A 26,509-nucleotide genomic window follows, 5' to 3' on the forward strand; every position below is an offset into this window, starting at 1 on the left:
TTTTGTAGAAACCGGAAGTTATGATTTTATAATTTAATCTAAGTCGGAGAGGCGCGAATTTCGAAACACGGACTAGTCTTATAAATATTTTATCAACTATTTTTTTTTTGATTGTCAGTTGCGGATCCATATTTTTTTTAATTTTCATAAGTAGGGGCCCACTGACTGCCTAAAAGGCAGCCCGGTCCAGTCACGCTTCAGTGATTCCCTAAATAAGCAACCAAATGTTGTTTTTTTCAAAAAGGGGGGTGGGTCAGCCCCCCCCTAAAATCCGTCTTCGATTGGCAAGGATTTTTGTGCTTGATTATGGAAATTAAAAGAAAATCTCACAACTTCCTACGATAGTTATCCTATTACTTAAAATAAGACAAAATTTAACATTACAAAAAATCTTAACTTTTTTCAAGTAGTCACTGAACCATGAAAATGAGGTCACGGACATTGGACATGTGACTTACGGAAACTTCGTATCATGAGATGGATACAAAGTATGAAGCATTCCTGAAGGTCCATAGGCGGATCAGGGGGGGGGGGGTCCCCCTTTCGTGGAAAAAAATTGTTTGATTATATGGGGAATCACTGAAGCATGACTGGAGCCCCCTTCCTTAGGTCAGTCAGCCCCCCCCCCCCTTTTATGAAAAGTTTTTGATCCGCCACTAAGATCTTCCACCTTCTAAAACATAAAGCTTTTAAGAGGTAAGTTACTGGGGTTAGTTAACGCGGCTGCCATCGGATTGATCACTATTCCTATGTCGATTGTCTCCGACAAAAGTCTCAGGCTCGACCAAAAAAAATATCTATGTTTTTTAATCTTTTTTCCGTATTTTCTGTCTATTTGTGTTACATTATTAACGTTTTTAACGTTGGCATCAATATTTCTTTTTATTATACTTCACGTTAAAAGGAAATATTTTGATTGGCTAATACGACCTGTGTTTATTTACTTCATCACATGGCTGTGAGGGTGACAATTTTTTTGAATGTCACCCTCTCGTCAAGACCAATCTGCTTCGGTGGACAATGTTTTTTTCTCGGGGTAACATTCACTCTGCTCTATCACCCTCTCAGGTATGTGTTTTTTATACAGTATTCTAACAATGTGCAGTTTAAACTAAAAAAAAAATCCCGATTTTCAAACTTTAAAAAGTGTTTTGGTCAGTTTTACACCCCAAAACTACCCTCAAAACCAAGAGAAGTCCAATTTAAAAAAAATGATGAAATTGTGTAAACTAATAATATTTTTTTCACGATTTTCAATCTCTAAAGAGTGTTTTTGTCAGTTTTACACCTCAAAACTACCCTCAAAACCAACAGAAGTCAAATTAAAAAAAAAATTGATGAAATTGTTTAACTCTCTTACCCCCAATCCCGCCTGTAGACGTGACAACAATTCTTTTATGGCACATATGACCTTCCATACCTTTTTGAACTCCCCCCCCCCCCCTATCCAATTGAACTGTCATGATAGCAGGGACTTCAATTAAGCAGTTCATGGTCCATAGACTCTTCTCAGACGTCTTTTTACGTGTATGAATATATGGCACTTTGAGTTCAAAATAGGAAAAACGTGAAAGTAGCTAAAATCAGGTCGGGGTGGGTATCTTTTAATGGCCAGTACGTAACTGGTAGTCATTGTAGGCATACACTATTATCGTAAGTTTATGCATAGGTGGTAAAGAAACACAAAGAGGTATAATATGGTAAATAGGAAACTAGTCTGTAAAAGCTAGGTCACCGTTTTGTCAAAAATCCGTAAAAACAGACATTTTGGCAAACCTGACTTGACAATAAAAATTCACCAGCAAGACACTTAAGTCACATATACTCCCAGTTGGCATGAATGGACTGCAGATTGTGAGTTGTGCCGGTTAGAAATTTTGAATTTCCATAATTGTATTATATATAGTATTTACAACTCGTCTAAACATCAACCCAACAATGTTAGATCTGTAAATTTGCTTTCGCAAATTTTTGGTTCTTCCCTCGCCGGGATTCGAACCCATGCTACTGTGATATCGTGACACCAAATCGCCTGCACTGCAGCCGTCCCGCTAGACCACAGGACCACACAACCACCTGGGCTCTAAAATAGAGCTTTCGCTGGCCGTGTGGTCCCTTTCCACGTCAGTTTTAATCTAGCGGCGTACTACAGTACATGATATATAAGGCATGGAGATGTTATTGTTACAGATCAGCTAAATTATCTATAGTAAAGGATCCTACAAATTCATGTAAGATACAGTAACAGAAAATAGTTATATTCATAAGTACGTCTGAGTCAGTGACAACTCAACAACAGATTTATCCATCGGATCGCCATCACTGATGGTGATACATGGCTGTGTACATAATGTATATACAACTCGTCTAAACATCAACCCAACAATGTTAGATCTGTAAATTTGCTTTCGCAAATTTTTGGTTCTTCCCTCGCCGGGATTCGAACCCATCCTACTGTGATGTCGTGATACCAAAGCGCCTGCACTTCAGCCGTCCCGCTAGACCACACGACCACCTGGGCTCTAAAATAGAGCTTTCGCTGGCTGTGTGTTACCTTTCCACATCAGTTTTAATCTAGCGGCGTACTGCAGTACATCATATGTAAGGCATGACGATGTTAATGTTACAGATCAGCTAAATTACCTTAAATTTAGTAAAGGATCCTACAAATTAATGTAAGATACAGTCACAGAAAATAATTATATTTATAAGTACGTCTGAGTCAGTGACAACTCTACAATAGATTTATCCATCGGATCGCCATCAATGATGGTGATACGTGGCTGTGTACATAATGTATATACAACTCGTTTAAACTTCAACCCAACAATGTTAGATCTGTAAATTTGCTTTCGCAAATTTTTGGTTCTTCCCTCGCCGGAATTCGAACCCATGCTACTGTGATATCGTGACACTGCACTGCAGCCGTCCCGCTAGACCACACGGGCCCTAAAATAGAGCTTTCGCTGGCCGTGTGTTACCTTTCCACGTCAGTTTTAGTCTAGCGGCGTACTGCAGTACATAATATATAAGGCATGAAGATGTTATTGTTACAGATCATATAGTTTTGATATACTAGTATTCAACTCTGTATAAGTCTCAGGTTTTTATTCCTTTTTTAACTTGAAATATGTGCGTATTAGTTTTCTGACAATACAGTTCCAATGAGGATACACAGTTTTATAGCCCTTCCTTGGTTTGGGTTATTACAATTATGTCATCTGCATTCATTTCTTTAAATTTAAGATCTACTGAACTCTTGCATATTAGTAAAGTTTATCAAGTGCTGTATTCCCAGTATCGGCCATCTTTAATTTTACGGCCATAATGGATTTTTTTCGAGGCTTCATATCTAAATTTGTTTACTCTCCTTTATCTTTCACTGTGCCAAGTTTCATGCTTTAACCATATTGTGAACAATTAACCAGATATCCACTGGACTATATAAACAGCTATTTCGTATTGCAAGCCGTTGTGGAATTTATTATACCATGCACGGAATGTAAATTTTTATTCTTTTGACGAAAGCCACGTGGTTAAATATTCTGCATTGCCCCTATCAGAGCTTTGAAAAGACCTATTCATATCAATAGTAAAGTTCAGCAAAAAACGCGGTATTACATTCATCTAGAGATAGAGCGCAATATTGTAGAAAATCAGATACAAGATTTGAATATCAATTTTCAAAGATTGATGTCAGATAAAATCTATAAATTTGCGATAATAAGGTCAACATCAAAAAGGCAACATGTCCTGATGGCATACAACATGTACAAGTAGACACTGTGAACTCGAAAAAGCTTAACTAACAACGCTGATTACATAGAACGATCCGCTTTTAAAATCCAATTACCGCTCGTAGGTCTTTTATCATTTTTTTCTGAATTATATAATCATTTGAAAGGCATACGGGTGTTGTCCTTAGATGTTTTTAATGGACAAACTACAAGCGTACGGTATATCTGCACTTTCAATATCCCTTTTGCATTCGTATCTTTCTAACAGAAAAACAACACAATTTGACATCAAAGTCTAAATGGTGTTCTGAGCAGTTGAACTGACACACCGAAAGGTTTACCGTGCCTAGAGGTTCAATTTTAGGCACTCTACTATTTAATGTTTACATAAATGATATGCTTTACTTCAAGAAATTGTGATTTAGACTATATACATAGGGTAAAAATAATATGAGCTGATCTCTGAAAGTGTCGAATGTATAGCGACAGCGACTGTATGGATTGACAGTAAATTCCACTGAGTTATGGTATACAGAAAAAGAGAAAATTTATATGTTATTTTTTTGGATTGAAATGTGTCTGAAAATGGGAATATGTTTTTGCAGGTTCCTCTGTCTGATGGTATGATAATATCAGATGGGATTGACATACAGAACGGTTTAAAGTGTCTTAAGGTTCAATTTTAGGCACTCTACTATTTAATGTTTTCATAAATGATATGCTTTACTTCACGGCATTGTGATTAAAACTATATACAGTCTGTTGATACCTGTATCTTGACATTGCACAATGTCATGTTTTCTCTGACTGCTTATGGCGTCTTTACGCTAAATTTTTGAATGTTGGTTGTGTACTGATTGATAATTTAGTATAAGATGCATGATTTTTTTTATTAGTTGTTAGTGGCTTTGAACTAGTTAATTGCTAGTAACTGCGAGTATTCTCGGATCTGTACTTAGTGTCTGTTTGTTGTTGGGATATACAAGTACCCGGCCATATCCACTCTGTGTAGTATTTCTATTTGTATTATGCATCTGATGAGGCCTTTTTCAACTGATTTTTATAGTTTGTTTTTATGTTGTAATGTTACATCACTGTTCAAGGTTTGGGGGAGGCCGTTAGGATCGCGCCAACATATTTAACCCCGCCACATTCTGTATGTATGTGCCTGTCCCAAGTCAGGAGTCTGCAATTCAGTGGTTGTTAATGTTGATATGTTACATATTGTTTTTTTTTGTTCATTTTTTGTACATAACTTAGGCCGTTAGTTGTCTCGTTTGAATTGTTTTACATTTGTCATTTCGAGGCCTTTCATAGCTGACTATATATATATATATATATATATATACGAGTCTAAATTGAAAACTACGTTCAAACCTATGATTGCGTTGGATAAAAACCGCAATTTTTATACGTGTGCATGTCAAACAAATTTCGTTGTAGAAGGGTCTAAAAACAGCACAAACAACATTTTCCAAAAGACCAAAAAAGTGAAAAAGTATATTTAAACAAAACGCATTTGACTAACAGGTCGAACAACTGATGTTCTTAAACCCTGTTGACTGCCATTGACGATTGCCAAATAAAATTGATCACAAGATGTAACAAAATGGATCTGAATATAAATTTAATACGTCACAGAAAAAAAAAATAAAAAAAAAAAAATAAAAAAAAAATATATATATATAAACGTCTGAATAATAGTCAACGATTTTCCCCACGAGGGCGCTGGATCGTTACATGTACACAATAAAATAAATTATATAAACGCCTAAAAAGTGTACATAACAACACCAATAACACAAAAAGGAACTATAAATGTAATTATTTATAAATATTTCGGATAACAGATATCCTTCATCAGTATATATGATTGTGATGTTGAATGAATCAATTATCAGTCTACTTAGATTAAGCTGTTACAATCTTGAAGTTTATACAATTAAAAAGGTCAAACCGAACATCAGGCTGTTTTTAGACCCTTCTACAACGAAATTTGTTTGACATGCACACGTATAAAAAATGCGGTTTTTATCCAACGCAATCATAGGTTTGAACGTAGTTTTCAATTAAGACTCGTTTAAATTTGTTGTTTGGGCATGTATCATATTTTCCCTCCGGTTTATATGATCCGTTCATCCTATATACTAGAGTATATGAGGTAAGGGCTTTGCTTATTGTTGAAAGCCGTACGGTGACCTTGAGTTGTTAATTACTACTAGTATGCCATATGGGCTTTGCTCATTGTCGAAAGCCGTACGATGACCTTTAGTTGTTTATTTCTGTGTTATATGGTCTCTTGTAGAGATTTGTTTCATTGGCAATTATACCACATCTTCTGTTTTATATTAACCCCTTTTCAATCTTGATGTGCATATCCAAGTCACTGGGAGACTGTGGTTCAGGGGTTGTTGCTAGTTCCTGTCTGTCATATTTGTTTTTCTTTAATGGTTTTGTTATAAATTATGATGTTAGTTTTCTCTATTGAATTGTTTTATATTTGTCATGCCAGGGCCTTTTATAGCTGACTATATTGTATGGGTTTTTGCCATTAATCAAAGAATCAAGTTTCAGGCAAAAACATAACAAACAAATAACGAATGTGAAAATAACGGCCACAGTTCACTTAGAATGGCGAGGTCTGACATGATTACAGAATGCCGACATGATTGATTTAACTGACAAATCTGTGCACCATTGGTAGTATAGATGCTCAAGTTCCTCAAGGTTCAGCCTAAATAGAACGAGGGTTATGATTCCCAAATGCGTCGGGTCTTATTCGCATCTGCCGGTATGGGATTTGCTCATTGTTGAATGCCATACGGTGACCTATAGTTGTTAATTTCTGTGTCATTTTCGGTCTCTTGTGGACGGTTGTCTCATTGGCAATCACACCACATCTTCGTTTTTATAATTATAGATGGAATAACATCAAAAACAGCACCAGTAAGGCGTGCCCAAATGAACTATCCTGGGGCCTTTACTCATTTAAACTTCAGTTTTAATTAATGATTTTCTAGAATACCTTGAACACAGCAAACTAGTTACGACTCTTTGCTGATGCTAAAATTGAGAAGGGAAATGAGGACTGTGTCAATGTGTGATAGCATTATATACCGAGAAATTACATGCCAACAAGACTGCACAAAACTAAAAACAGATCTTAATGCAGCAGCTAAATAGGAGGCTGATTAGCTCATGGCCTTTCACATCCAGGAAAATGTACAATTCTAACCATCACACAGAACAAGAAACCATTCAAACACGATTACATTCTGCATAATCATATTTTAGCACCAGTAACATCAGCACAATATCTCGGCATAACCCGTGTATTATATAGTCTAACTTAAAATGGAACAATCACTACGACAACATAAAATCAAATGCAAATAAATCTAACACAATTCAATATAAAATCCCGATACTAATCCGTAGTGAGACCGAAACTTGAAATATGCCTGTAGTAAATGGGATCCACACATAGCAAAATATAAAAATAAGCTAGAAATGGTACAGAGGCATGCGGCCCGTTATCATATATCGCAACTACCTCAAGACCAGTAGTGTTACATCCATGTTAAACGAACTACAATGGCCCTCGCTGATCCTCACTCACTGAGCGTCGCCTCAAAACCAGACTAATAATGTTCTACAAAGTCATCCATGGACTCATCGCAATTCTATCACTAGTCCTCGTACCATCAGATACTAGAACATTCAACAAGAAAATTACATAACCAAACATTTCGGCAAATATATATATCAGAGACATATAATACAATTATTATATGTCTCTGTATATAAATATACCCTTCTATACAACGAAATTTGGTTTACATGCACACGTACAAACAAAATGTATAAAAATTGCACTCATAGGTTTGAACGTAGTTTTCAATTTAGACTCGTATTAACAGTTACACTGACTTGAATGCCTCAAACAATCATCCATTGGACCATAAAGATAAACTTTTGTTTATTCATAATTTTAATCATATACTCCGGGTATGCAACAGTTCGTAATCTTCAATATAAATGAAGCTGAAACTGTATACCAAAAGAAAAAGAAGTACGAAGTTGAAGTGCATTGAGGTAAAGTCATATTTTTGTTTAGTTTCGTTTCGTTTTATTTTGCTTCGTTTCAATCCTCATTTTTGAACAACCCAGCCAAATAGAGAGAAACAGACTTTAGATTGATTTGTTGACATTGGTATTTTAAAACGTGGTAGGTATTTTTCCAGCGGTCATATCTAACTGAGGTAAAGTCGTGTGTTATAAAATTCATTTAATTTTGGTGAGTTATCTTGTATTTATTTTGTCTGTATTTGTCATCTAATGTACATTTAAGTTTTTTCCAGCTTCAAATGATTCAGAGATCTTCAGTCGTTCAGACTACTATGTCTATGATCTGATAATGATATAAAATATACTTATGAAATAACCACATTATTGTCAATATTGACATAGCCACAATTTAAGTTTCACTTTGATGTTTGTGGAAGGAGAGTTTCAGATTGTTAACGAAACTCTGAAATTAAAAATTACAAAACAATTGATTGCTGTCCTTGATGAAACATATATAGACTGACAGGTGAGACCCACATTAATATGTTTCCTCAGACCAGACATTTTTAAAGACGAATTTTGAAAAAAAGACTATTAAGTATAGACTTTTCAAGAAGTTTTCATGAGATGATATTGAAAAATCAACCTAAATTATTCAGGATTTTCTGTGTTATCCAGTAAAATCCAGTTTGACTTTATTTCCAATGACAATGTGTTTCATTTTGATAGATTCATGAAAAAAAAAAATGTGTATTTTTAGACTTTGAAAAAAAATCAAAGTTCAAAGACAAAATCAAAATCAAAAGTTCTGGAATAAATCAATTTATAATTTATTTTGTAGAACATAAAAAAATAATCGTATATATTTAAAATAAAAAAAATCTATATTTTTCATGTTGCGCACGTGTACGGAGCTCCAGAGGCTACATTGTAAACACATTTTTGTTACTTTGCACATCTAGAAATGAAAATATTCATAAATTCTTATGGATAATGTACCCTTTTGTTAGTCATTGTTCATGTTGTTAGTCCAATAGAAAACACACGGATATTAAAAAAAAAATAAGTGTTTGAAGACTTGAAAATCACTTGTACATGTTGTATATTCCTATATAAATAACATTTGTCTATTGAGTGCTTTATAATCATGATAATAGATTAGATATATACATTTTGTACATGATTATTGCATGAAGGTTTTTTTTTAAATACAAAGGCCTACTGAAGGGTTCATAAATAGACAAAAAAGTTCATAGTTCTTCTGAATTTCATACATAGAGGAAATTTGTATTAAAAAAAAGTTTGTCAATTTTTATTTTCTCTGTTTTGGGCAAAATGAAAGTCAGTGAACATTAGGGACAATACACACACTTTTATTGGCATACAGTATAAGTTTAGTAGAAATGTACATTGTACTATAAATTTATGTGATTATAAATCTGCTTTTAACTTCTGGTAATCCATCAGATACCAAACATGGCCAAGCAGCAGATTATAAATCATGTAATGACTAGACTGTTCAGAATGTGCATCGTCAGCAGATATTCTTTAATGTAAAATTAGGAGATGTGATGAAATGCTTGGCAATTAGATACATGTAGCTATCCAAAATGACATAGATTTTAGCAATTAACTTTATTTTTAGGTCACAGTGTTAGTCTGTCAGCCTTATGCTATCAATTTGAAATTGCAATAAAGTTTTATAGCAAACTGTAATTTGAAAAACATTAAACTAGTTATTTCTCTCACTTGAGATACAATGTACTTTCCATTTCATTGCCATTTTAAGGCTTTATCATGTTAAGGCTATATAAAAATAGTTTTCATTAGTCTCTAGGTTGCTCGATTCAGTGATACACATTTGTGACAGTAATGGAATTTTCCACTGGATGTCATTAATGTTGAACACGGCAAGGATGAGAGATTTTGTATCATTAGTTTTCAAGGTTCTTTACCTAGTTTATCAACAACCATGCATGCTTTATGAATACTAGATATATTTAATGAGAATTGAGGACAATTTCAACATGTTCAATATCTTTTTATTGATTAATTTTGATTTTGAATGAAATATGTTTTCTAATTGATGAATTGATGAACTGATAGATTTTTTTAATTAATTACCTTTGGAAATAATTATCTTCACAGCTTGAATTATTTCCATAAAATTTATAATTTAATGCTTGAACTTGCTTGCTTTGTAATACCTTCCTTTAATAATTAAGTTCTCAAAATCTTTTATAAGATACATATATATATACATGTATAATAAGGACTTCCAAGACTACAAATGTATATATCTTGTGGTACTGAATTTGCTATGTTTTTATGCATTTGCCGTAACGAGTGGCATTAAGTTTTACCCTTGTCCATCTGTCTATCCATCCCGAGGTTTAGGTTTCCGTTCTCTAAGTTTACTTTATGTCTCAACCAATTCGTATGAAACTTATTCACAATGCTTATAAATAAGATCAAGATTGAATTTTGGGGTGTCACTTTTATCATTCTAGAGTTATGCCCCTTTACAATTGGACAAATTGCTAAATTTTTTGTTTCCGTTCTCCAACTTAAGTTTGACTCAACCAACTGCCCTGTTTTAAAAATATATAAAACCGCCAAAAAGTTGAAGTTGGACATCTTGATCAAGGCTACTTTCTAAAATTGGCGACATACTTCAATTTTGGTTATATTAGGTCTGACATTTATAATAGGAAATTTTGGAGAACACAGAAATAACACAGTCACGACAGTGGTATCCTTTATTTCGATGCCAAAGCATATTGATTAAGGTTGTACCCAACACTTTCACTAAAATTAATTTGTTTCGTTTAATTTTCATAAAATTTTGTCAAAGTAAATTGACAAAAATATAAAAATTTCATAAAATTTGAACCAACCGTTTTATCAGAAAAAATACACTGGTTATATAGCAGTTTGACAAACAGTAATTTTGATCATTGAGAAGCTTAATATTCCCTTAACAACACAACGTTATTAAAACGTTTAGTTGATTTTACAGAGTTATCTCCCTGTAGTGTTAGGTACCACCTTATTAAACGCAATAAATGTTTTGCAGTATTGTCAAAAGTTTTCTAGGGAAGGAATCTCAAGGAACAATATTATATTATTTGTTATTAACAGAATAAAAAGAAAAGAAATTTTGTTCTAAAAGGAAAAAGATATTATTACAGCTTTGTTTCAATATAACAAAGTTTCCAAAAGAATAATGTGAGACATGCATGATATGTAGAAAGGGCAAATATATGTTGGCAAATTAAGTGACAAATTTCTCATAAGAATAAAAAGGAACAAGCTGTTTGAATGAAATAATTTATAAAGTTATGACATGAAAAATTAAATAACGTAAATATTATGTATTTAAAACTTCCTTAAAAGCAGGAAAATTTAATTTTTCATGTCAAACTATGCTTAACTATCATCATGCACATGTTATTAACTTGTCCACAATTAACATCCTGAATTAGAAAAAAAATCTAAATTATTTCTCGGAAATGATCAACTCCTCTCTCTATATATATAATATGGAGTATTTGAAAATAAAAAAAATTATTAAGTTGTGGTTAACCTGATTGCAATGAATCTGATTAAAATATAAAGGTCTTTCATGTCTTTAGGGGACATAGTGAAATCAAAATATGCAGCATTTTATGATCAATGCAGATTAGTCAAATATGGTCTTGTATTTTTCTTGGACCCTTTATTTTTTTCTCTCTTTTAGACAAAATTCTTCTATCATGTCTATGTTTTTCTCTTTTTGCAAAAATGTAAAAAAAGATAAAATTGATGTAAGCCAAAAAAGAAAATAAGCTATATATCTATATCTTCTAAATTCTTGGGTATATGTAATCAAGAACTGTTTTGAAGAGCTTAAAAAGTGTAGTTTAAAATACTTTTTAGTTTTATATATCAACTTCTATTAGTTTTTATCTTGTTAATATTTGAATTATGATTTGAATAATCTTGTTAGGTATTATATTTTTTTGAAAAAACAAATAAAGCCTTCAATTTTATTCTTTTGAGAGACTAAATCTAATGAACATGAGAAAGAAAAAAAATTAACAGTTCTTGGTTAAAAGCTCTACAGAGCTCATGTTTACCTTGTTGAATTGTAAATGTCATGCCCAACTATAAATAAAGTTACTTACTTACTTACTTACTTCATTTGTACTTTAATAATGATTCAGTAAATATTTGTTGAAATGCTTTTTGCTCTTGGTGCCAAAAAAGAAGTCTCTGTTGAAAAGCCTTAATTTAATCAGTTTTCAGAATTATCAATAACATTAATTATGCTTGAATATTAAAAGACCTTAAGACAAAACTAGGACACATTGCCTTTGTAAAGGTCTCATTCGTGCTTATTGAAGCAAAATGTTTATTTAAAGCAAGTTGAATAAATAGGCTGTCTGTAAAATTGATAAACACATACTCATATGTACTTCGTAGTACAATGATAAAGTGGTCTTTTATCATATGTTTTCTTTTATATTTAGAAAATAGATTTGTTTTATCAATTTTGTTCTCTGAACATTTAATAATTAATAATTACATCATGACCTGACAGCATGCTGTGTTAAATTGTGTGACGACCTTGAAAAAAGTTGCAACCATGCAGAAAGCCTATTATCTGCACAGGAATTAAGTATCTTTAGACAAGGTTCAAATTGTGCTTTGCATATTGAATATTACTATTCAAGTGTTGATTTTCATGGTATCTGCATCTTTATAGTAAATTTTAGCCAGTGGTAGTAAGTAAGCTTAAGTTGAACATTAGGGTGTACTGTCAAAATGGTAATTAGCTTAATTTCTTAGGGTCAACTGTTATCAATGTTTACCATCCAAACACTGAAAATTGGTAGAGAAGCGTTTGAAAAATTAGTCATTTTATTGAAGTTAAACTTTTCTTTTCTTTTTAGAACAGCGTGAACAGAAATATATATTGAAATTGTAAAAAGGAAAGGCACATTGCAACTGACAAGATTAGAGGAATATTTTAATTTGATAGAAAACAGACTTCAAAAAAAGTTTTGAAAAAAATCCCCCAAAATGGAGGTTGATACTTGTGTACAAAATGAAGATGTGAAGATTTCGGATTGTAACGAGACTGAGATGGAGGAATACCATGACACGGATAAAATTGTACCGCCAAAAACATTGGACGATTTAATAAGGGAATTACATAAGGTGTTTGCATCAGACAAAGTGAATATAGAATATGTGAGCGCATTAATGAACATGTACAAAAGTAATCCTAAAGATTGGAAAAAGTTTGCCAAGTTTGATCCTCATAGGTAAGCATGCAGTTAACAGTTTTTGTTAAAAATAAGAAATAAGAAAGAAAAAAAATTCATGTACATGTATGATGTAGATAAATTGTAAGATGCAGAAATCTACTTTTGTTATAACTTAACATAGGTAAGATGCAGTTACCTATATATAGCTAGTTTACATAACATAGGTACATGTACATGATGTAAGATGCAGTAACCTAGTTTAGATAACATAGGTAAGATGCAGTAACCTAGTTTAGATAACATAGGTAAGATGCAGTAACCTAGTTTTGATAACATAGGAAAGATGCAGTAACCTAGTTTAGATAACATAGGTAAGATGCAGTAACCTAGTTTAGATAACATAGGTAAGATGCAGTAACCTAGTTTAGATAACATAATTAAGATGCAGTAACTTTAAGTTTAGATAACATAGGTAAGATGCAGTAACCTAGTTTTGATAACATAGGAAAGATGTAGTAAGTGCCTACATCTTACACATACTGTATATACACAAGTCTGTAAGATATATTTTGATCAATACTATTTTGTCCATGACATTGTAGTCTGCTTTGAACAATTACGTTTTACATACATATCAATTACCAGATTAATGTCATGTAAACATTTTATTTGTTTACATTCATGACAATACACTTCTGTGCCAACAGCTGAAAATTAAATACTTTATTCATTATATGATTATAAAATGAAGGAAATCAGTTGCAGATCTAGAATTTTCCAATAGTGGGGCCCAACTACTGCCTAAGAGAAATCCCGCTCCAATCATGCTTCAGTGATTCCCCATTTAAGCAATTGTTCCCCACTAAAGACTTTTGAGAGTGCCCAGTCTGCTGGCCTCCCTCTGGTTGAGATGTGGTATGATACCAGCCCCTCACATGGTTTATTGAATTTATTTTCAAACCAGAATATTCTAGTTTAAAATTTATTAAGATTGTGGTGTAGAATGTTATTGTTTTCGTATTAATCTTAATCCTAACAATATTAAATCATCCAGGAAAAAACGTAGTGACAAACATATTTTTAATTCATACAGCAAATCTAACCTTGACAGTTAGTTGTATTGCGTTTTTCCTCTTAGCCAATCAGAATGTTCTATGCCTACACACCTTTATAGTCTATTTCATTTTATTGCTTTCAGATCAAACCTGATTTGGTCATATATTTAAACAAATTTAAGAAGCATCATAAAAAATATTATTTACAAATTATGTATTTGAAATTTTATATAGAACATTTTTAACTCTTTCTGAAGGTTTTTGTTTCAAAGTGATAACCATGATACACTTGTAACATACATGTACATTGTATATACATGATATATGATATAATGTAAGTTTGAGTTTGAAATGGAAAAATACCAGAAATTAGATACATTTATGTATAAAAAAATCAATTGTTTCAACTTACATGTATCCACCATTATATAAACTATAGCGAACAAATAATTAAGAAGTCTTGGGCAGCTGGCTAGTGGCTCATGGTGAAGACTGGTATAATTATATTTTTTTTTTTAAACAGATATACCAGAAATTTGGTTGATGAGGGCAATGGAAAGTTCAATCTGATGATATTATGTTGGAATACAGCTCAAGCCAGCTCTATACATGACCATGCTAATTCTCATTGCTTCCTGAAGGTCATTGAGGGACATCTAAACGAAGAGTTATTTGATTGGCCAGAAAATGAAGAAATACACCAAATGGAACCTATAAAGAAGTCCAGACTAGATCTGAATGAAGTAGGATATATGTCTGGTAGGTTTTACTCTCTCACCCTTGAGAGAGGATGAGGGAGAGAGATTTCGACATGTTTTGCTGGCTTCAACTTTTTTAGTTTGTGATTTGAGTGATAAGGTCGCACAGTTATGATATTTCTGTGTGTCAATGTTTTGATCAATTGACAACTGTCTATTTAATGGAGGCCACATTCTCTGATGGACAATCCCATCAGACAATTACACAAAAACAGCATATATTATATTCAAAATCACCTAAATGTACTTTTATAATAATTGTGATAATTTCATCAGTTTGACGTAAAATGATTTATAAAAACCATGATTCAGGGGTCAAAATTAGCACTGGTCCAGTGGTCTGAGACCAGTAGAATTTTCGTCAGACCAGTAGACTTTATCAGCTGGTGGTCCTGTGGACCAGTACAGAATTGTTGATTAAAATCATTGACTGCTTGGTAATTTCAATTTATTTACCCAAAAACATACCTGCGGAATAAATTAAGCATCGGAGTGGGGTGGGTTATGAGTGTTTGTCTATTGAACGACATTTTTTAGGACCAGTAGATTTGGAGCCGGACCAGTAGATTTGTAGTCCACTGGTCCGGCTGGCCAGTACACAAAAAAGCCTAAATTCGACCCCTGTGATTTAAAAACTTTTTGTTTTGACCTTAGCAGGTGCATGTATCTATACCATTATCCAAAGAAATTGGCCAGAGGATTTCAAGATATTATAAAATGTATTGTAACTAACATATTACATTGTATTAGAAGATACATGTATATGATAATGTTTTACAATTCATGACTCTCATGATGTAATGTATGCAACAGTGCAATTATATTTGATGTTATGATTTCTTTACAGATGAGTTAGGTATACATCGTATAGAGAACCCAAGCCATACAGATAATGCTGTGTCTTTACATCTGTATTGTCCACCATTCGACGAGTGCCAAACATTTGACCAGTATACAGGTCATAAGAGAAGTGCTGAAGTCACCTTTTGGAGCAAGTTTGGAAAAAGGACGCCCTTTGTATGTATTTAATTTAAACATACATGAATGAATTGTATTTCAGGATTAGCAAATACAGCTATTGTAGGGTTGTTGTTGTTGGGATACGATTGCTGTCAAGCAATCTGTAGACTTTTACCATTGACCCTATGACACACTCCCTCACATCATTCGTTTTATTCTAAACATTCGGCAACATCTCAGATTCTTATGATTGTCTTGCTTTAAAAGGTAAAAACAAGCAAAACAATTGAACATAAACAACTTTCTTGTAATGTTTTACTCATAATCTTCATGTGTGATATTTTCCTGGACTTATATGCGTGTTTTTAACAATACGGAAAATCAGAAGTAAACAGTATTTATATTTAGTGTTTTTATAAATTTAGAAACACGTCAGAGGGAATTCCCAAATTTTTATAACTTGCGAGAGTTCTCTGAAAGCCGATCGATAATTCTATTTCTGTCACAAGAACTGAAGTGGAGTATTTCTATATTTTACCGTTATGAAACTGATATTTGATACTGTACTCTCATAAAGAAATGGAGAACCATTCATCATATCATTTAATAAACGTTCTTGTTCCAAATCGCAAGTCGCGGTTTGTTTATGTATTAATGTCCATGCGTGGTCTCACTAATTAGAGACAAAAAGAATTGTAGAGACAAAAAGCGTCAAGAAGCGACAAGAAGAATAATATTATCAACAAGAAACTATTTAGCGACAAGAAAACATTTTTTTTTTTATATTACTTATTCGAAATAAATATTAAAAAATATGCAAAAGAAAACAATTTCAATGACATGAAAGTTAATTTTGATAGGGGGGAAAATGAAACTTGTAAATCTAATTCAGTTGCTACATTTATTTACATGATATTTTATAAAATATCACAGGAAGTATATTTTGTCTTTTTATTTGTTTTTAAAACCATTTTTGTACAATATATAATTAACTTGCAAAATGCATTATTTGTGCATAATTGTCCAGAAAATACATACACAAATTGTGAAATACAAATTAAGAACTGAAATCAAACAAGAGGAAAACATAATCAAAATGTGAATATTTTTCATCATTTTATTTAGTGTATTGTCTCATTTAACGATATTTATCATGTTTATGCATATAGATTGAAGATTAAAGGAAACTGATGACAATCTTGAGTTTTCAACAGGTGTTCACTATTCGGTACAATAATTTTATATTCTGGTGCGTGTAATTGATGAAGGTGTTAATGGATGTTATTGTTGCAATAAAACAAAGGACACGCACCTAGTTAATCTCATTTGTTGCTCTTAATTGTGTATTACATTAGAGTGAAGCCACAGCTAATGTTGGTCCTATCAGGAAAAATTAATTGTACAGTTAGGAAGGAAATAATATTTCATGTTTTTGTTTTATAAAATCCTTCAAAAGGAAGGTGACAAATCTTTTGTTTTTATTTTCATTTTATAGAGTTTACATTTCCTTTGCTCTTACACATGTTTAATTTCTACATCTATCAATATGATAATATAAAGTACACAATCTCTTCCAGGGGTTAAAAAATCCACTAGCCCGACGCCCGGGACTACAGCATTTAAGCCTCGGGCAACCACATTTGTGACCCAATATGCCCGTTGGACTAGTGACAAAAAATTCCTGGCGTTTCTAAAACGGAAAGGGTAAACTCTGTACAAGTTTTAAAATAGAACAAATAACTCTGAATGGATCCCGAACTTTCAATATCGATGTATCAGTACAGGCTTTATATGCAACCTGATTGCACCTCCTTCTGAATAATTTATTGCAAAATAAATGTGAATCCTTAATCACAGCAGAAACCTGACTTTTGTCAGATATAACATGCTAAGGACGCTATTTTCTTATTGTTTACATACTGTAAAGAAGCCCCCAGAACCATGATCTAAACATTAACAGTCTCTGAAAACTTAAATAAAGGCTCATAAATCCATGGACAAAAAAACAAAATCGGGGTAACAAACTAAAACTGAGGGAAACGCATTAAATAAAAGAGAACAACTACACAACACTGAAATGTAGCACACACAGAAACGGACGAAGCATCAGACAAAATCCCACGAGAATAACAAATATAACATCAAAACCAAATACATGAATTTGGGATAGACAAGTACCGTGACACGTCTTATCGCAATGTGAATTTACACTCGAAAATAAGAGAAAACAAACGACGCAATGTTAAATGTAACACACATAGAAACGAACAATAATTTAACAATTGCCCTCTTCCTGACTTAGTACAGAACATTTTTAAAGGAAAAAATGATGGGTTGAACCTGGTTTTGTGGCATGCCAAACCTTGCACTTAAATGGCAATGTTGAAATGACAACATGATATAACAGGACTACAATACAAATAAATAGGAGAACATAAGAAACACATGATTAATAGATAACAAATAGCATTAGGATAAACTTGATGCAATAAATTTTTCATCAATCGTGATAATGTTCATTGATATTCAAATGAATTCGATTTTTAAAGAAATATTTTTTTTTAACAAATACAATTTCAGTTCAGTTAAAAGACTGTGCTCAGGTTGTAATCTATTTATAGCCCACAATTAGCTTACCTGTGATAAATGTAACTATGGACATTACTGTACTTCGTTTATAAAACAATTATTAAAGACCAAAGCTATTGATGGTGATATTGATTCACATAAATATTTGTGGTTAGAATTGTATAAACTGATAACAAATATGAGCATTACATAATTAAGCAGCTGATAATTCTTTTAAACAAACGCGATAATGTATCTGGAAAAAAACCTCCAATCCTTTATATACCCATGTTTAGCAGTGGTGAAGACTTGTATCATGTCAGGATTTGGGCAACTCATTATTACAGAATATTCAGTGAATATTCAATTATCAATTAATTGAATATATCTGCTAATGCCAGTAATTGGATAGTTTTTGCCCAGTTTTGGGTATCTAATTTGCACAAATCTACTGTACAATGGATAAAAATTGTCAACTTTATATAATTCATTGTTATTGCAGCAAACTCTGAATTTGTGAGGCATACTAGGACTAGCAGGTCAGTTTTGCTGGGCTAGTAGTTCTTCCAACAGGGCTAGTAAAATTATGCTACCAATTAGCCGTGGGCTAGTGAGCTAATACAAAATTTCTTAACCCCTGTCTTCATCGATTTTTTTTTTATTTCTTTATCTTTCAATATAATCCTAAAAAATATTTTAATGTATGTGATAACAAAATGTATTCTTGTCGCTAAATAGCTTCTTGTTGCTTTTTGTCACTTATTATTTTTCTGCTTGTCGCTTCTTGACGCTTTTTGTCGCTAATTAGTGAGACCCCACATGCGTGTAGTTTTCCTGATTTCAAGGGGTATCAGATTGAGTGATTCCCCGCTTCATTGATTAATTTGAAACTCATGGGATTCTTTCTATGTCTGTCTGCATATGGAGGGCTATTGTTGTTGCATAATTTTAAATCACATGCATAATTTGAATTAAAATAAATGTTTCATCGTAAAAATTACCTATAACACCCCTTCAGCAGAAATGAAATCTTCCATGTTATCGTTTCGAGTTGTCTCCCTTTTCGACTTATTCATCAAGAAGAATTAACTCGTTAATGCCGGTAAACGTCGTATTATATTTAGAACGATCTCAATGTAAACAGAGGAGTGTGTACGGAAAGGAGTCATGCCCTCTGACCTAAAGGAACTTCAATAATTAAAGTGTAAGAAATGGGGTTCCTCCTAAACTGGTCCGCCGTTCTATATATAGCTTCGCACCGAAGGTCAGTGTAGCGATAAGTTTAGGGTTCCTCCTAGAATTACGGTGATAAGATACGGAAGCAAGTTAACTCGTACCACGGCATTGGAACCAAAAAAGTTTACTTGTACTACTGGGAAGTCGTAACATTCAGAAAAATATATAAAAAATATGATGTTTTATGGGTTTCTGTTTGTAAACTTAATAGAAATAAAGTTGAATTACTTGAATTTTACACAGGAGTTAAATGAAAACTTAGACAAAAATAAAGAATGTTTTAAAGCATTAATGTTTTAACTGATCTTTCAAACTAGAACATAGGCGGATCCAGCCCCCCCCCTTTTTTTGTGTGGAAAAAATTTGGTTGATAATAACGGGAATCATTGAAGCATGACTGGAGCGGGCCCCCTCTTAGGTCAGTCAGCGGGCTCCCCCTAAGGAAAAGTTCTGGATCCGCCACTGTAGAACTTAATCCAGAGGAAAGTTAAAACATTGCTTTAACTGTACCTTATTAAAATTGAACATGTTGAATATGTATATATCCAATTTAAGTTAATTAAAGCTGTAATCCATGATCACAAATTGAAAGCCATGTGCTTTTTTTGCGGGGAAAATGCGGACCCCCTTAACAGGAATCAGTTAAATTTCATTGTTACATTTATTTATAGACAGTAAAAATAATTTTGGCAATCATTTTGACTAACTGCTAAGATTTAATTATTCATGAAAAATTTTCTTCGGGTGAAACTGTATATACCTTAATTATCTACATCTGCCACAGTATTTTCTATCCAATATACAAGGAACATAAGCTACAAATTGGTCATTGTACTTCCAAATTATATACATTTTACAGACTTAAGAGGTATTGGGTGAAAGTAACGTATATCATGTATATTCATCATTTAACACCATTTGAATGCATTTAAATAAGTTGGTACGAGTTAGCAATGGTACGAGTTTGCATTTGTACAAGTTTTTTTTTAATGGTACGAGTTTACAATGGTACAGGATAACTATAATTCGATAAAAACACAATAAGTACATGGCTCATACACTTGTAACGGGGATTGGCTATTCTTTCAGTTGAGTGACTATTCAGATTGTTACATTTTGCATGTGCAGTTGAATTAGTTTAGAGAATAATACTATCCAGCTGTACCAGGGTTACCGGCCAAAAATGCTTGAGACTCGCGCATGTTCATGCTTTTTTTGCAATAGTATTCTTGGATCTATTTCTTTCCTCTTTGATCTTTTGAATTTTGGCAAAATCTCATGCATTTGTTCAATGAAAATTTGGCAGAACTGCTATACATGTGTCAATGAAAACTATGGCAATCGTATCCCTCAGAGCATTCTGCTCTTTGATTTTTTTTTTTTGGGGGGGGGAGTTAGAGACTGGACATAACTCATGTTTTATAATACATATATCTTTTGTGGTCAGTAATGGTACATGAGGGGTGATAGGAGGGGTCCTGATCCCGAAATCCCTGGCTTAAAAACATGAAATCCTGAGGTCCCGAAATTCGAATAAAGAATTCCAACACCCCGAAAGGGTCAATCCAGAAATCCTGAGCTTAAAAACACGCTATCCTAGAGTCCTGATAAAGGTCCTTTCCCCCCTTGTACATGTAGGTAGATCAGGAGTTTCATTGTTTTTCATACAGATAGGTACTTTTCTTTTTGTAGGCAGCACTTTTCTAGTAATCTTTTCCATATAAAAATAAATTCATCAATTTAGGGGGTATTGATCAGGATTATATACTGCTTCTTAAGGCTGGGATGTTATATATATGGACCAGTATGGCCTCTTAACTAAGAGCATACTTCTGTAAATATGGTAGGCTGTGTGAAAATAGATATAGGTTAAAGAAATTTTTAGATAAGATTTGAAACGAAGATGTTAAAAGTAAGTTAAGTTCTACATTATGTCAAAAAACATTGACTGAGTTAGATTAAATGTCTAAAAATGGCTTACATAGATAAAACATCGTAAGATCTCAGATATTTGATCCAATTCCATAAGTACATAAAGGTTAATCAAGGGCAAATATATAGGACAAGGGAGGTAATAACTGATTACTGCACTTTAATTTTGAAGTAAGACAGATAATAGATAAATATAGTTCACCTCATTAAACTAAGACATTCATAGTTAGAATTTTTCTGTTGTTCAGTATTTTTAATTTAAATCAACCTGCTAAATAAATAACTGCAAATCAGGAATTGTTACATATAAAAATGAAGATGTGGCATGATTTCCTATGAAACAACTCTCCACAAGAGACCAAATGACACACAAATTTAAAACAACTAAGTCACTGACCAATCATGTATTTTGTTGGCGAATCCTTAAATATTGGAAGAAATCAAATACAATCTAAATAATTAGATTGCAAACATTAATTCATGAAAATTATTACTGGAAATATGAATGAGGGGGTTAATACACCTTATCGCTATTTATCTGTCATTACAGGATATCACACAGGTTCCCGTAAAATTATGACGTCATAAAACAAAATAGCTGACGCCACAATGAAAAAGTGATTGTTGTATGCATCAAAAGTTCAAGCGGCCAGGTCAACCGGGATTAGTGATAAGATGTATTGTTGCAAATCTGATACTGTCCAATCTTTTTCATTGATAAAATTATCGCAATAATTTACCAATTTACAATAAATATCAATAATTTTGATTCAATCACATCTTTATTTCTTTATTGATCATATTTTCAATTATTTTTCAGGGTAAAGAACAAAGTAAAAAGAAGTAAAATCTTCCATTGGAGAGCAAGAACTTATCATCCATTGGAGAGCAGAAACTACTTAAAGAATCTCTACATCATTAACATGCTTGGTAGATAACTGACCATTCTCTCTCTCAAATAAATAACACGAAAGACAATAGTCTGACGTAACATGCACATGATGCACTAATGGGATATTATGAGAAAGTTGTGATAAATTATGAAAAATGCGTTTTAGTATTTTCTCCATTTATACTGTGGATTTTTTACTATTTGTGAGATACCAATTTTATTGGTTAAAGGTGAACCAAGACTTTCAATAATGATAGAAACTTGTATAATTTATTTCTCTCAAAAGGGGGGAGGGGGAAGACCCCCTGAAAAACCATCTGAATCAGCCAGCCACTGAGGATTTATGCAAACCTTGGTAAAGTCATGGTATCAAGTATCTTCAAAAAAACACTTTTCCGCAATCCATAATTTGAATATACCCATGAGTAAAAAATGAATCCACAGTATAGATTATGTGTATAGAGATTTATATTTTGTTATTTGAATATTCATTACTGTTAAATATTTGCATTTTTTAAAAACACACTGAAAATTAAAATTATGAAAAAGTGTACCGTATGTTATCAATGACAACTTGTTTTAAATATATATGCTCACCAATTAATGTCCTCATTTTAAACTGACATGTTATATATAACGTTCTTTCATGAAATGTGATATTTCATTACCAAACTTTTGCTTTGTTATAATTATTTATTTGGAGGGGGATTATTTTTGGAGATTCTTGCTTTTTTTATTGGGAATTTAACGTGCAGTGATATAGAAGCTTAAAGATATTATTGATCACCCTTTTGTCATTCCAAAAGAAAATCTGACCACATTTTTTGTTATGATGACACCCATATTTTGTTATGTATATAAAAGTGCCAGATTCTAAATATAAGTTGTATTTTAATTGACCAACTTTTAAATATAAATTGCATACAAGCTTGTAAAAATGTCTCGTATATATGGTTGTGGTATTAAAAACAGGTCAAGTTATCTCAGATAATGATAACTGTCAACATATAAAAGTCTCTCCTTCTCCCTCCCCCTTTTCAATTGTTGTTTTCAAAGTTGACTAATACTTATGCTAAGACATTTTCCATTACATCATCTGGTCTTTGGTAGAGGTGGTTGTCTCATCTTCAATCATGCAACTTCTTGTAGTTTTTAAAACAGCCATCCCTATCCTTTTAACATGCCTTTTATATATATACCCTCACCAGCAATTGTGGAAAAATAGTTGTTAATGTTTGTGTCATTTTGGTCTTTTGTGGATTTTTGTCTCATTGGCAATCATACCACACCTTCTTTTTTATATTGTGAAGGTCTTGACAGGGTAGGGGTTTTCCATTTATTTATTCTGTATATCTTTTACTCTGTTCTTGATTTACTATACTAGATCATAATTCAATAGTTTAGGTCCCCCTTATTTTCTATTATTTATTATATTTGGTCTATTTTAATTTTTGGGACTTTTTTTTAATGTAGTTGGTGCCTAGTATCCTTATTTTGTTCCCCCATCCATACCCTCACCTGTTGTATTCTACCAAATAAAACATTGTGAACTTCTATAAAAGGATATAAAATGTGTCTCTATTTTAAGATTTAGTATCTTGCCTTGTCAATGTATAGAGTTTTGAAATTTTATTTGTTATTTGTTTTTGTCTATTTTATGTGCAAGCTCAATGTTGTTGATGATTTTGTAAACAGGACTACTATGCTCAATTGTTTGTCTTATAAAACTCTTTTACAAACTTGTACTTTGTTGAACAGTAAATGAAATACATCATTATAATGTAATTATTCAGTCTCACAACTGGTGACAATTGACATTATAGACCAAAGTGACCATTTGTCGAAGACCATTTATCTAGTTGGCATAAAATTGAGCACACAGCTTTTAAAAGTAAAGTCCTTTATAAACTTTGTCTATTCTCTCGTTGCTTTTTATAATGTATGGGGGCAGATTGGTGCAAATTATGTTTTATATGTTTACATGTATTGTTGTTAAAAAATGTAAATATAACATGGAGAAAGTTTTTGGGCTCAAAATGATTTCCCTGTTTACTAAACCTCCTTAGCTCTGAATAATTGAAACTTTGGTTGTGTTTATCTCTGAACTGCTGCTTTTATTTTGTTGCTCTTTTTATACCATCTTTTTTTGTTGTTGAGAACCTTGCAATTTATAGCAGATCTTGAATTTCTTCAATAAGGATGATATATGTAAGCAATGATCTACTGCAATCCCAAAATGCAATTTCAAAAATGGGAAATATTATATCATTCAAATATCACTGAACAAGTGATTTTGTTCCTTTTATTCAATGGACATTTCATATTAGCATGTAAATTACAGAGAAGGGATCAAACCCCTATCCTGAACTATATTTTTATCATAATTAAGTGGATATATGCAAATAGGAAACAACAGGGAAACTTTATTTATAACAGTAAATATTCAAGATTTCATGTATACTGTTTATTTTGTTAATGTCAGTTAAATATTAAAACATATATATCTTTAATGCGTTACCTTCTTGAACTAAGTTTAGTTCAGTTTAAAACATATTTATTTCAAATACTGTGAATTCAGAAATTATTGTGTGCATATATTATTGCGATATTATCATTTTAGACTTAAACAATTTTAATTTTTACCATTTTGAGAAAAAAATCCTGTTTAATTGATTATTCGTATATGTGAGTTTAAAATATTGCGGGTTCAACTCTGATGCGTTTTCCACAATAATAAAAAACCTTGCAATAATTTCTGAATTTACAGTATTTCAAGCTTTAGATTACCCAGTCTAATTACTATTATAGAATAGGGAGATATGGTATGATTGCTAATGAGACAAATATCAACTAGAGAGCAAATTATGTAGATATGAGCTACTATGTCATGGTACAGCGGACAACTATGAGCAAAACCCATACTGCAAAGTAAACTGCATGAAACATTACAGAACCAAGAGTCTAATCATGTACAAAACAAACTAAAAAAAAATATGATATGCAGCTAACCACTGAATTATTGGCTCTTGGATGGTGCATTCATACAGAATAAAATGAGGTTAAACATGTTTTCAGGCTATAAAACTAAAACTAGTTTCAACAACAATTTACCATAACAGGTGGTGTACATGGAATGTTGCTGTTTCAAAAGCCATGACCTGGATCTCTCCCGTCAATCAAACATTGATGAACCTGAGAATGATTGATAGATTAAAATATCTGGTTAGAGAATGCATATGGACATTTGTTGTTTATAACACATTTTAACTGCTTAAAAAACTTTTTGTGCTGACATGAATTGTCATTGATAAGTTATATTGATAAATTTACTGTTTACAAATTTTTGATTTTTTTGAAAAACAAAGGCTTTTCTACCTCAGGCATAGATTACCTTAGCTGTATTTGGCAAAACTTTTAGGAATTTGGGTTCTCAATGGTCTTCAAATTAGAACTTTTAAACATGTTTGGTTTCGAGTGTAACTGATGAGTCTTTTGTAGACTAAAAGTGTGTCAGGTGTATATACTAAATTTAGTCCTGGTATCTATGATGAGTTTATTCATAAATCAAAATGAGGAAAAGATCAGATGAGCCCTTTCAGATTGACATATATAATGATTTGAGAGCATTCCAAATTCCAAATATAGTTCAGCTATAGCTTAGGTCCATATGCAGTTATTTCGTAGCTAGTGCATATTTTTTATACAATAAGTGAAAATAAAAAAAAACCACCTGCACTTTCTCAAAATTGTTCTTAGTGTGTGTTGTTTTACTTTTAGGACAAGATATATTAAAATTCATCAGCTCTAACTCAAAGAATGGACAATTCTATGTTAAGGGGGTCTTGAAATTTTTTGGCAGCTTCTAAAAAGCTAATTTTTTTACCTTTTTCAGCTGGACCAAATTACTAATTTACTTTAAATTTCATGACCCAAATTTTTTTACAGTGTAATTTCATCCCCCGCCTTGCTATTTGAGGTATAAAACATGAAGAAATACATTTGGAATGGGGCAAGCAACACACCCTCAACACTTGGGACTATATTGTGGACA

At 32.4% G+C, this 26,509-nt stretch overlaps 1 protein-coding gene across 3 annotated transcripts; it reads left to right on the top strand.

Moving 5' to 3' along the window:
* The first annotated feature begins 7,912 nt into the window (after window positions 1–7,912).
* LOC134718485 (cysteine dioxygenase type 1-like) lies at window positions 7,913–24,968 on the top strand. Of its 3 annotated transcripts, none has more exons than XM_063581046.1 (5): window positions 7,913–8,034; window positions 12,740–13,114; window positions 14,636–14,871; window positions 15,718–15,887; window positions 22,387–24,968. In XM_063581046.1, the coding sequence occupies exons 2-5, from the start codon at window positions 12,870–12,872 to the stop codon at window positions 22,411–22,413; spliced, it is 678 nt and encodes a 225-aa protein (XP_063437116.1). In that variant the 5' UTR covers window positions 7,913–8,034; window positions 12,740–12,869; the 3' UTR covers window positions 22,414–24,968. The 3 variants fall into 3 exon arrangements, with proteins under 3 accessions (XP_063437116.1, XP_063437118.1, XP_063437117.1); XM_063581048.1 differs by having other exon boundaries at window positions 7,929–7,999; XM_063581047.1 differs by having other exon boundaries at window positions 7,961–8,034; window positions 12,745–13,114.
* The last annotated feature ends 1,541 nt before the right edge of the window (window positions 24,969–26,509 follow it).

This window comes from Mytilus trossulus, chromosome 5, assembly GCF_036588685.1.
Source record: "Mytilus trossulus isolate FHL-02 chromosome 5, PNRI_Mtr1.1.1.hap1, whole genome shotgun sequence".
NCBI classification, from domain to species: domain Eukaryota; kingdom Metazoa; phylum Mollusca; class Bivalvia; order Mytilida; family Mytilidae; genus Mytilus; species Mytilus trossulus.